Source organism: Tachypleus tridentatus, chromosome 3 (assembly GCF_004210375.1).
Source record: "Tachypleus tridentatus isolate NWPU-2018 chromosome 3, ASM421037v1, whole genome shotgun sequence".
In the NCBI taxonomy this organism is placed as follows: domain Eukaryota; kingdom Metazoa; phylum Arthropoda; class Merostomata; order Xiphosura; family Limulidae; genus Tachypleus; species Tachypleus tridentatus.
This window is the reverse complement of record NC_134827.1, coordinates 38,669,017-38,682,383: the sequence shown is the minus strand read 5'-3', so window position 1 is coordinate 38,682,383 and position 13,367 is coordinate 38,669,017. Positions and strand designations below refer to the sequence as shown.

The window sequence follows — 13,367 nt, the reverse complement described above, 5'->3', positions numbered from 1 at the left end:
TAGGTTTATAAAACAATCATTGTTGTGTCGATAATACATCTAGGTTTATAAAACAATTATTGTTGTGTCGATAATACATCTAGGTTTATAAAACAATCATTGTTGTGTCGATAATACATCTAGGTTTATAAAACAATTATTGTTGTGTCGATAATACATCTAGGTTTATAAAACAATTATTGTTGTGTCGATAATACATCTAGGTTTATAAAACAACCATTGTTGTGTCGATAATACATCTAGGTTTATAAAACAACCATTGTTGTGTCGATAATACATCTAGGTTTATAAAACAACCATTGTTGTGTCGATAATACATCTAGGTTTATAAAACAACCATTGTTGTATCGATAATACATCTAGGTTTATAAAACAACCATTGTTGTATCGATAATACATCTAGGTAATAAAAACGTTTTGTGTATAACATTTCATCTGTTACTTGAATGACAAAATAGATCCGACTATTGTTTAACATGTATTTCTACTTTCTACCGCAGCTCCCCCTAGATGGATCAGTGAACCTACTGATACTTCGGCAATCTTAAATAATGACGTCATCATCAACTGTCAAGCTGAAGGATTCCCTCAACCGGCAATTACCTGGAAGAGGCTAAAAGGTAGTCAATATTCCATATATTACACTAGTGGAATAATAAAACAAGGGTTTTATTAATATCAGTATCAGAGTTAGTTTCGTTAAGTGCCTGGACTACTTTTAGAAATACTTTTTATGTTGCTGCAACAGTTAAAAGTTTTATACGTTATTAAGCACAAAGCTATGCAATGAACTAACTGTATTGTGGGAATTGGAGCCTCGAAACTCAATTTTTAGTTATAACCCTCAGACTTAACGCTGAGCCACCAGGGGATACCCTGAAGAGAGATTAGAGTCGTTTCTCTCCTGCATTTTATCTCGTTGTTCAAAACACATATCAGGTTCTTTGTAAATCATAAATTTTGTGGCTTCATGAAGATCAATAATCGATGTCATTTTCCAATAATCTTATCCCAATGTTCCTCTCAGCTTTATCACATTTTAAAAGTTTGCTTAGACTTATCTTCACGATGGCTCAGAAGTAGCTTGAGAATTTATGTCGCTAAAATTGGAGGTTCGATCCTAAAAGTGGGCAAACTGGAGATAAACCATTATGCTAGTTTCAATGAAAATTATATCCGAAATTAAGCTGAGTGTATCTTTTAGACGGAGCTGTTAGCAGGTGGCCAACAAATATCGTTACAGTCATGTTAGGGTTAGCATGTTTTCTAACGAGGAAAGATTTTTATTTCGTGAAATGTAAGAACATTTCGAAAATAAAAATTGCAACTGGTCAGTTAGTTGTTGTTAACCTACATAATACGTTACACTGCACAACAAAGTGTTTGCTTCTTGAACACTGTTGGGTGTTCCTTATTGATTTTTTGGCTGCTGATCACGAAAATCACATCCAAATTTGCCCATCACGTACCGTTTCATTGAAACCTTTAGTTTTGCTACAATGGAAAAATTATATCAGGGCAACTGGAATCCGTCAATGCTTGCTGACTACTGTTGAACACTGCAATGTGATGCACCGGACATTGAATACAAACGAAAATCAGGACCAAAACACTTTTAATTATATTGAACTTAATAGCGTATTAGAAACATAAACGCAATACGTTATTGCCGGTAAACAGTTAACTGTCTATTTCTCAGAGTTCCTACGTGATGAAGCAAAACCAAAACTATATTTGTGCATACCCACCAGGTACCTGTCACAATCAGCAAAAACGTTTCAGGAAGCAAAACGTTTCAAAACGATTGTTGTACAGTCTTATTTGTGTCGTGTTCACTGAGGGTAATTGAAATATAGGGCTAACGTTATAATTGTTTAAACATTCTACACGTGCATATTTGAATGAAGGGGGTGTGGAATTATTGTATATTTTCATAAATATGGAAAACCGCTTATCAGGAGATACGTATTTTAAGACTTGTAGGAATATATCAGTCACGTGTTGTAAGAAATGGGATAATAGTCACTTCTTGCAATAATTAGGTAAAAATATTAATTACGTGTTAAAATAAACTGGTTAACATCAGTCACGTGTTCCAAGTCTGATTAAAATGTTTCACAAAACAAGTTACTGACGTCAAACAAATTGGAAGATGGAATAACAACATGTGCCTATAGAATAGTAATGTTTAGCCGTTTAAGTGAATGATTCAGTTTCCTTATTCTATTCAGGGTCAATGTCCAGCGAATATGTTTCATTACGTACCAACGCGCACATAAACGTCATGGCCAACGGCTCTCTGTCCATTCGGAAGGTAGAAAGAAGCGACGCTGGTATGTATATGTGTCAGGCAGCCAATGAAATAGGATCTGGACTCAGCACAGTAATAGAGTTGCATGTCAAGGGTGAGTTCACATATTTATTGACATCGATTTGTATGTCTTCAAAAATCTTAAATTTGTTTAAATTCCATGCGAATAAATTTGCTGAGCACACTAGCGCCATCTCCTAGTGATTTTGGCAACTTTGACAGCTGGTTTTATTTTTTAGCTCCAATTGTTTTGATGTCACTGCTGAATACCTTGTTTAGCGGATCGTCACTTGAATTATAAATCTAACGACAATAACCTTAACACTGTCATGAGAGAAGTGGATCTCTGTGTGATATTTAATCAAACTCCAAAGCCATCCAAGCAATGTGTTGTTGGTAGTATAGGATTTCAGGTTGTACCTACAGAAATGTTGAATACAAGTCTAAATATAGCTATAATTTCATTGTAAACGTCACTGGTTAGGCTTCATTTCAAGTACTGTGTTCAGTGTTGGATATTGTAACTAAAGAAGGATACTGTATTATAAGAAAGGCTACTATGATGATATCTGAGGTGAAGGGTTTGTCATACAAACAAAGAGTTGGATCTCTGAAATTATTTTATCTTCACAAAATGGTTAGGATGACGTGACTGAAGAACATAGTGTTCATACATCATGTTTCTGATCATATGTAAGAATAGTAGGACAAGGGAACACAAGTGTAAATACAAGCAATGGAAAATTCGCCTTCGGTTAAAACTGGATGTTTGGTCTTTTGAATGGATTGTATACAGATGTAGAAGAATCAGTACATTTATGTTAGTCTAAAGATGTGAATGTATTACAGTTTAACGAACAAACCCAAAATGTGTTTCTAAAGAGAAGCTTACGATTTAACATTGAATAAACACCAACCTTCTGATGTACCACAGAGACAGCTGACACCAACCTTCTGATGTACCACAGAGACAGCTGACACCAACCTTCTGATGTACCACAGAGACAGCTGACACCAACCTTCTGATGTACCACAGAGACAGCTGACACCAACCTTCTGATGTACCACAGAGACAGCTGACACCAACCTTCTGATGTACCACAGAGACAGCTGACACCAACCTTCTGATGTACCACAGAGACAGCTGACACCAACCTTCTGATGTACCACAGAGACAGCTGACACCAACCTTCTGATGTACCACAGAGACAGCTGACACCAACCTTCTGATGTACCACAGAGACAGCTGACACCAACCTTCTGATGTGCCACAGAGACAGCTGACACCAACCTTCTGATGTGCCACAGAGACAGCTGACACCAACCTTCTGATGTGCCACAGAGACAGCTGACACCAACCTTCTGATGTGCCACAGAGACAGCTGACACCAACCTTCTGATGTACCACAGAGACAGCTGACACCAACCTTCTGATGTACCACAGAGACAGCTGACACCAACCTTCTGATGTACCACAGAGACAGCTGACACCAACCTTCTGATGTACCACAGAGACAGCTGACACCAACCTTCTGATGTACCACAGAGACAGCTGACACCAACCTTCTGATGTACCACAGAGACAGCTGACACCAACCTTCTGATGTACCACAGAGACAGCTGACACCAACCTTCTGATGTACCACAGAGACAGCTGACACCAACCTTCTGATGTACCACAGAGACAGCTGACACCAACCTTCTGATGTACCACAGAGACAGCTGACACCAACTTTCTGATGTACCACAGAGACAGCTGACATCAACTTTCTGATGTACCACAGAGACAGCTGACATCAACTTTCTGATGTACCACAGAGACAGCTGACATCAACTTTCTGATGTATCACAGAGACAGTTGACACCAACCTTCTGATGTACCACAGAGACAGCTGACACCAACCTTCTGATGTACCACAGAGACAGCTGACACCAACCTTCTGATGTACCACAGAGACAGCTGACACCAACCTTCTGATGTACCACAGAGACAGCTGACACCAACCTTCTGATGTACCACAGAGACAGCTGACACCAACCTTCTGATGTACCACAGAGACAGCTGACACCAACCTTCTGATGTACCACAGAGACAGCTGACACCAACCTTCTGATGTACCACAGAGACAGCTGACACCAACCTTCTGATGTACCACAGAGACAGCTGACACCAACCTTCTGATGTACCACAGAGACAGCTGACACCAACCTTCTGATGTACCACAGAGACAGCTGACACCAACCTTCTGATGTACCACAGAGACAGCTGACACCAACCTTCTGATGTACCACAGAGACAGCTGACACCAACCTTCTGATGTACCACAGAGACAGCTGACACCAACCTTCTGATGTACCACAGAGACAGCTGACACCAACCTTCTGATGTACCACAGAGACAGCTGACACCAACCTTCTGATGTACCACAGAGACAGCTGACACCAACCTTCTGATGTACCACAGAGACAGCTGACACCAACCTTCTGATGTACCACAGAGACAGCTGACACCAACCTTCTGATGTACCACAGAGACAGCTGACACCAACCTTCTGATGTACCACAGAGACAGCTGACACCAACCTTCTGATGTACCACAGAGACAGCTGACACCAACCTTCTGATGTACCACAGAGACAGCTGACACCAACCTTCTGATGTACCACAGAGACAGCTGACACCAACCTTCTGATGTGTACCTTCTGATGTACCACAGAGACAGCTGACACCAACCTTCTGATGTACCACAGAGACAGCTGACACCAACCTTCTGATGTACCACAGAGACAGCTGACACCAACCTTCTGATGTACCACAGAGACAGCTGACACCAACCTTCTGATGTACCACAGAGACAGCTGACACCAACCTTCTGATGTACCACAGAGACAGCTGACACCAACCTTCTGATGTACCACAGAGACAGCTGACACCAACCTTCTGATGTACCACAGAGACAGCTGACACCAACCTTCTGATGTACCACAGAGACAGCTGACACCAACCTTCTGATGTACCACAGAGACAGCTGACACCAACCTTCTGATGTACCACAGAGACAGCTGACACCAACCTTCTGATGTACCACAGAGACAGCTGACACCAACCTTCTGATGTACCACTGAGACAGCTGACACCAACCTTCTGATGTACCACTGAGACAGCTGACACCAACCTTCTGATGTACCACTGAGACAGCTGACACCAACCTTCTGATGTACCACTGAGACAGCTGACACCAACCTTCTGATGTACCACTGAGACAGCTGACACCAACCTTCTGATGTACCACTGAGACAGCTGACACCAACCTTCTGATGTACCACAGAGACAGCTGACACCAACCTTCTGATGTACCACAGAGACAGCTGACACCAACCTTCTGATGTACCACAGAGACAGCTGACACCAACCTTCTGATGTACCACAGAGACAGCTGACACCAACCTTCTGATGTACCACAGAGACAGCTGACACCAACCTTCTGATGTACCACAGAGACAGCTGACACCAACCTTCTGATGTATCACAGAGACAGCTGACACCAACCTTCTGATGTATCACAGAGACCACTACACACTTCAGTATGTCGGTACTACGGACCACTACACACTTCAGTATGTCGGTACTACGGACCACTACACACTTCAGTATGTCGGTACTACGGACCACTACACACTTCAGTATGTCGGTACTACGGACCACGACACACTTCAGTATGTCGGTACTACGGACCACGACACACTTCAGTATGTCGGTACGACGGACCACTACACACTTCAGTATGTCGGTACTACGGACCACTACACACTTCAGTATGTCGGTACGACGGACCACTACACACTTCAGTATGTCGGTACTACGGACCACGACACACTTCAGTATGTCGGTACGACGGACCACTACACACTGGCGTATTTTGTTCTGTAGTACTTCACCACTATTAACCAGTACACACTGGCGTATTTTGTTCTGTAGTACTTCACCACTATTAACCAGTACACACTGGCGTATTTTGTTCTGTAGTACTTCACCACTATTAACCAGTACACATTTTTCGGTACATCTGTTGGTTTATTATTTCATAGACTGTAGTTGTATATTATCTATTTTTTATATGTAGTCCTTGTTTCTACAATGAATTTAATAACTTCTTGTTTGTATTTTCACCAAGTTCATTTGTATCTCTGTTAATAATACCTGTACTGTCTAGTTCCTGAATTTGTTGTCTGTCTACACTCTACACTTGTACTGTCTAGTTCCTGAATTTGTTGTCTGTCTACACTCTGCACTTGTACTGTCTAGTTTCTGAACCTGTTGTCTGCCTCCACTCTACGCTTGTACTGTCCAGTTCCTGGATCTGTTGTCTGTCTACACTCTGCACTTGTACTGTCTAGTTTCTGAACCTGTTGTCTGTCTACACTCTGCACTTGTACTGTCTAGTTTCTGAACCTGTTGTCTGCCTACACTCTGCACTTGTACTGTCTAGTTTCTGAACCTGTTGTCTGTCTACACTCTGCACTTGTACTGTCTAGTTTCTGAACCTGTTGTCTGCCTACACTCTACACTTGTACTGTCTAGTTTCTGAACCTGTTGTCTGTCTACACTCTGCACTTGTACTGTCTAGTTTCTGAACCTGTTGTCTGCCTACACTCTACACTTGTACTGTCTAGTTCCTGAACCTGTTGTCTGTCTACACTCTACACTTGTACTGTCTAGTTCCTGAACCTGTTGTCTGTCTACACTCTACACTTGTACTGTCTAGTTCCTGAACCTGTTGTCTGTCTACACTCTACACTTGTACTGTCTAGTTCCTGAACCTGTTGTCTGTCTACACTCTACACTTGTACTGTCTAGTTCCTGAACCTGTTGTCTGCCTACACTCTACGCTTGTACTGTCTAGTTCCTGAACCTGTTGTCTGCCTACACTCTACGCTTGTACTGTCTAGTTTCTGAACCTGTTGTCTGTCTACACTCTGCACTTGTACTGTCTAGTTCCTGAACCTGTTGTCTGCCTACACTCTACGCTTGTACTGTCTAGTTCCTGAACCTGTTGTCTGCCTACACTCTACACTTGTACTGTCTAGTTCCTGAACCTGTTGTCTGCCTACACTCTACGCTTGTACTGTCCAGTTCCTGGATCTGTTGTCTGTCTGCACTCTACGCTTGTACTGTCCAGTTTCTGAATATATTGTCTGTCTACACTCTACACTTGTAACAAGTAACAGTAAGTTTCTTCTAAATTTAGTACCTGCTTACTTCCCAACTAAGTTTAAAGCTGAAACAATCCGGAAAGGTCAACTTCTCCAGGTTACATGTCAGTTATTTGGAGATCATCCCTTGACAGTCCAGTGGAAGAAAGATGGAGAACATTTAGATTTCAGATTCGACAAGAGGTGAGATTATAAAATTAATGAAGTTAATATTTTTGTGAGATATTTCCAGAAGCTCACTTAAACCTATGTTTCTTTAACTTGTTGAGTAGCCTGAATTATTTTATTCAACAAGTTAAATTAAACACTCAAACTTGAAGCGATTTCCCACTTTAGATATGACATCACCCAAACGTTAACTGACGATGGAATGATGTCACAGCTTCAGGTCCAATCAGCAGATAGGAGAGATTCCTCGTTATTTACCTGCGTGGGTTCCAATAACTTTGGAAGAGACGAAATGAATATTCAGATAATTGTGCAAGGTAATTTTATGTGTTTTACTTAAAATAACCGTGTGTTTTACTTAAAATAACCGTGTGTTTTACTTAAAATAACCGTGTGTTTTACTTAAAATAACCGTGTGTTTTACTTAAAATAACCGTGTGTTTTACTTAAAATAACCGTGTGTTTTACTTAAAATAACCGTGTGTTTTACTTAAAATAACCGTGTGTTTTACTTAAAATAACCGTGTGTTTTACTTAAAATAACCGTGTGTTTTACTTTAAATCGCCGTGTGTAAGTAATAAACATTTTTATACTTAAAATAGCCATGTGTAAATAATCTAAAACAATATGATATGAATGTTACTTTTGTAGATATCTATATAACAACCAGGTTATGCTGGAGTCAGCAAATTCTCAGTGATTTACTGACATATATTTCAATGTAATACAAAACAAACTGAGATAGGGTTCATTTTCTTTTTTCCCGCTAGAACCTCCGGATAGGCCGTCTAAGATCACCGTGTCTCAGATAGAAAGTAGAAAACTGACATTATCCTGGTCACCTCCATACTCTGGAAACAGTCCAATCACAAGTTATGTACTAATATACTGTAAAGAAGGAGGTAAGAAAGGTGAATGGGTGGACAGTCAGATATGAATGTTTGTGTTTTTAACAATAATTAAATAACAAACGCAGCAACATACCGAATTAGTGTGAAATTATAAATAAACCTTGTAAAATATTTAGCTAATCAAATATACCGTTCTTCCGTTTTTTACTGATATATATTAGAATGTCTTGTTTCCTCAGTTGGATAGTCCAACAAACAGTTAAAAGACATTCTCAGCCGTAAACCCAATAATATCTCACGATTTACAGCCATATTAGGGCAAAGTAATCGCTATAATAAAACCATAAAAGCAAAACATAAACATTTTGATATTAGTACATTAATAAAAATAACATAACATGATTTATTCGGTGAGAAATATTAACATTTATACAACTTGCCAATATGACTTTTAATGCCAATTAATTCTGGTTTATCATCAGGAGAAGAAATTTTAAATTGTTTGTAACTTTTCCAGAAACAGACGAAAAGGGCCGGAAAAAACTGGTTATTCAGGCTCCAGATACAAAAGCCGTAGTCGAAGGACTCCTGCCGGCCACGAGGTATTACTTCCAACTGCTGGCCGAGAATCTCATGGGCCGTAGTGAGTTCAGTGAGGAGTTCAAGGCCAACACAGACATAGAAGGTATGTAACGGACTGCCACGTGAGAGAGGCTAAACCAATACTTTAATACAGACCAACCTTAACACATAAGTAGTTTAAAGAGACAGTTAGGTTAATTACTTGAACACGGTTATTGTCCCTACAGAATCTCATGAATGTCCCTATACCGTTTAATGAACCCTCACCGACACGGCCCGGCGGTTAAGGTACTCGAACCGTAATCTGATGGTCGCAGGTTCGAATCCCTGTTGCACCAAACAAGCTCGCTCTTTAAGCCGTGGGGGCGTTATAATGTGACGTCCAATCCCACTATTTGTTGGTAATAATTAGCAGAAGAGTTGGCGGTGGATGGTGATGACTAGATGCCTTCTCTCTTGTTTTACACTGCTAAATTATGTGAGGCTAACGCAGATAGCCCTCGTGTAGCTTTGCGCGAAATTCACAAAACAAGCAAACAAACAAACCTACCGACGTGGGTCATGTTCCTGTCATCTCGTTTGTTGAATTTTTATATGAATATGTTTGGTATCAAATTGTAGATTATAATTCAAATTTTGATATATACATAAATTAATTTGTTAATTTAGAACTAAATGGTAAAACCACACACCAAAATATCGACTTTTGTGTACCATGTAATATGTTGAACGCAGCACTGGTTCTAATTATATGTTTGTGATGCTCAAATACAAAGTCTATACTTTCTTACAGATTGGGTACTCATATTACCGATATTAAGAAGCTAGAATATAAACAAAAAACTTGTGTATTTATTTGATGAGAACTCGCTACACTTACTGACTCAAACTTCTTTCAATTTTTGGAAACACTAACGGTCTATGACATGTGAGTAACCAATCGGAAGCTAGAATGTTCCCTCACTGGCTTTGTCAGCCTTCTTGAAGCGTTTGGGCGGCAAACATCTTCATGCTACAATTGAAGCAGTCAGGCTAGATTTTAGTGAGCTCAAAATTTTACATTTTTTTACAAATACAGATCAGTTAAAAAGTTTGATAACTTATAATGAAATTATATTTTTATTGTTACAATAATTTATGATGTTTAGTTTATTTCAAAATGTATATATCACCATTAAAAAAAACACAAAGTTTCATATCCTCCAGATGCGAAATTTGTTAAGGCTTAGCAAGCAGTAAGCGAGAACTAAGTTGGTTATCCGAAGAGATGATTTTTTGCTTTACTTTGTTCACTGTTCTATGTTTTAAGAACTTATTTCTTAATAGTGTTAACCTATATGCATATAGAATATAATAATTGAAGTGTCTGTGTTTTACAAAACGCCAGTCCACTAACCCTTTGACTACAGTTACTTTAAACACACGCGGAATTTTCGCCAGCTATACATTGTACACGACATTCAACTGCCATAGGCGGACCGTGCCCAATATGACGAATAAGTAGCCAAAGGTTTAATTATCTTTCCTAAAAGGTATAATTATTGCCTCTACAGAACTTCCTGAGCGCCCGTAAATTTTTTAATGAATCATTTAATGAGCGTCCTTACGTTCTTTTTGAAATTGTAACGGTATTAAGGTCCTTTTATCCTATTCTGCCAGATTTACCGTGTTTTCAGTCGTCAATAACTGGTTGTGGTCGTCTTTCCGTCGTTTAAAACATTATTTACTGTTTACTCATCTCACACTTGTTTACCCAAACTGCCTCACTTCCTGTTTACTTCTATAACTGTTATTAAAACAGTCTTCTTTATCAGTTTGTTGTTTGTAACAGGACTTTCCATATACTCTCTTATCACATGACTAACCCTCTAACTCGTCACTGATATGAAACCATCATCTTAGAGTAGCCCAAGAGTAGACGGAAGGTGCTTCTGACTGGATGTTTTCCCTTCTAGTCTCTTAGTAGTAAATAAAGGACGGCTAAACGCAGATAACGGTCGTCTAATTCGGCGTGAAGTTAAAACAAATCAACTCAAACCGTCATCACAGTTTAGCTTTATTTATGACAAACCATTACAAACAATGGGACAGTTTTCAAAGTAATCTTTGTTATTCTTCTTCTTACAGTACCTGGTGGTCCTCCTCAAGAGGTGGAAGCGGAACCTTTAGGATCACATCTGGTGAAAGTCACGTGGAAGGTATTTAAAGCACAGCTTCCACTTATTATACATAATATAATTCAATGTTTTCTAACCTTCACTCTATATCAGAGTAACAATCTTTCTAAGGCTTCATTCAGTTCATACTGGAATCTTATTACCAATAAACGTTTCTTCCCTCTATAAACTTGTGTCGGTATTGTACTAGTACTATTGTTACTTCCCATTTAAACTTGTGTTGGTATTGTATTAGTGCTATTGTTACCTCCCATTTAAACTTGTGTTGGTATTGCACTAGTAGTATTGTTACCTCCCATTTAAACTTGTGTTGGTATTACTAGTGCCACTGTTACTTCCCATTTAAACTTGTGTTGGTATTGTACTAGTAGTATTGTTACCTCCCATTTAAACTTGTGTTGGTATTGTACTAGTACTATTGTTACCTCCCATTTAAACTTGTGTTGGTATTACTAGTGCTACTGTTACTTCCCATTTAAACTTGTGTTGGTATTACTAGTGCTATTGTTACCTCCCATTTAAACTTGTGTTGGTATTGTACTAGTGCTATTGTTATCTCCCATTTAAACTTGTGTTGGTATTGTACTAGTGCTATTGTTACCTCCCATTTAAATTTGTGTTGGTATTGTACTAGTGCTACTGTTACTTCCCATTTAAACTTGTGTTGGTATTGTACTAGTGCTATTGTTATCTCCCATTTAAACTTGTGTTGGTATTGTACTAGTGCTACTGTTACCTCCCATTTAAACTTGTGTTGGTATTACTGGTGCTACTGTTACTTCCCATTTAAACTTGTGTTGGTATTACTGGTGCTATTGTTACTCCCATTTAAACTTGTGTTGGTATTGTACTAGTGCTATTGTTACCTCCCATTTAAACTTGTGTTGGTATTGTACTAGTGCTACTGTTACTCCCATTTAAACTTGTGTTGGTATTGTACTAGTGCTACTGTTACTTCCCATTTAAACTTGTGTTGGTATTGTACTAGTGCTATTGTTACCTCCCATTTAAACTTGTGTTGGTATTGTACTAGTGCTATTGTTACCTCCCATTTAAACTTGTGTTGGTATTGTACTAGTGCTACTGTTACTCCCATTTAAACTTGTGTTGGTATTGTACTAGTGCTACTGTTACTTCCCATTTAAACTTGTGTTGGTATTGTACTAGTGCTACTGTTACTTCCCATTTAAACTTGTGTTGGTATTGTACTAGTGCTACTGTTACTTCCCATTTAAACTTGTGTTGGTATTGTACTAGTGCTACTGTTACCTCCCATTTAAACTTGTGTTGGTATTACTGGTGCTACTGTTACTTCCCATTTAAACTTGTGTTGGTATTGTACTAGTGCTACTGTTACTTCCCATTTAAACTTGTGTTGGTATTGTACTAGTGCTACTGTTACTTCCCATTTAAACTTGTGTTGGTATTGTACTAAAACTATTGTTACCTCCAATTTAAACTTGTGTCGGTATTGTACTAAAACTATTGTTACCTCCAATTTAAACTTGTGTCGGTATTGTACTAAAACTATTGTTACCTCCAATTTAAACTTGTGTCGGTATTGTACTAAAACTATTGTTACCTCCAATTTAAACTTGTGTCGGTATTGTACTAAAACTATTGTTACCTCCCATTTAAACTTGTGTCGGTATTGTACTAGTACTATTGCTACCTCCCATTTAAACTTGTGTCGGTATTGTACTAGTACTATTGTTACCTCCCATTTAAACTTGTGTCGGTATTGTACTAGTACTATTGTTACCTCCATTTAAACTTGTGTCGGTATTGTACTAGTGCTACTGTTACCCCCATTTAAACTTGTGTTGGTATTGTACTAAAACTATTGTTACCTCCCATTTAAACTTGTGTCGGTATTGTACTAAAACTATTGTTACCTCCCATTTAAACTTGTGTCGGTATTGTACTAAAACTATTGTTACCTCCCATTTAAACTTGTGTTGGTATTGTACTAGTGCTATTGTTACCTCCCATTTAAACTTGTGTTGGTATTGTACTAGTACTATTGTTACTTTCTTTGCATATATTGTACTAATAAAGCTTGAT

The 13,367-nt window shown here is 38.8% G+C and overlaps 1 protein-coding gene across 1 annotated transcript in view; it reads left to right on the top strand.

Annotated features, from left to right (window-relative positions):
• LOC143245805 (cell adhesion molecule Dscam1-like) overlaps window positions 1-13,367 on the top strand; it is a 73,253-nt gene that overhangs the window by 41,694 nt on the left and 18,192 nt on the right. The window contains exons 10-16 of the mRNA XM_076492058.1: window positions 501-620; window positions 2,232-2,405; window positions 7,560-7,707; window positions 7,861-8,009; window positions 8,464-8,595; window positions 9,062-9,229; window positions 11,254-11,324. Coding sequence (XP_076348173.1) covers window positions 501-620; window positions 2,232-2,405; window positions 7,560-7,707; window positions 7,861-8,009; window positions 8,464-8,595; window positions 9,062-9,229; window positions 11,254-11,324 — 962 coding nt within the window. The remainder of the gene's footprint in view (window positions 1-500; window positions 621-2,231; window positions 2,406-7,559; window positions 7,708-7,860; window positions 8,010-8,463; window positions 8,596-9,061; window positions 9,230-11,253; window positions 11,325-13,367) is intronic.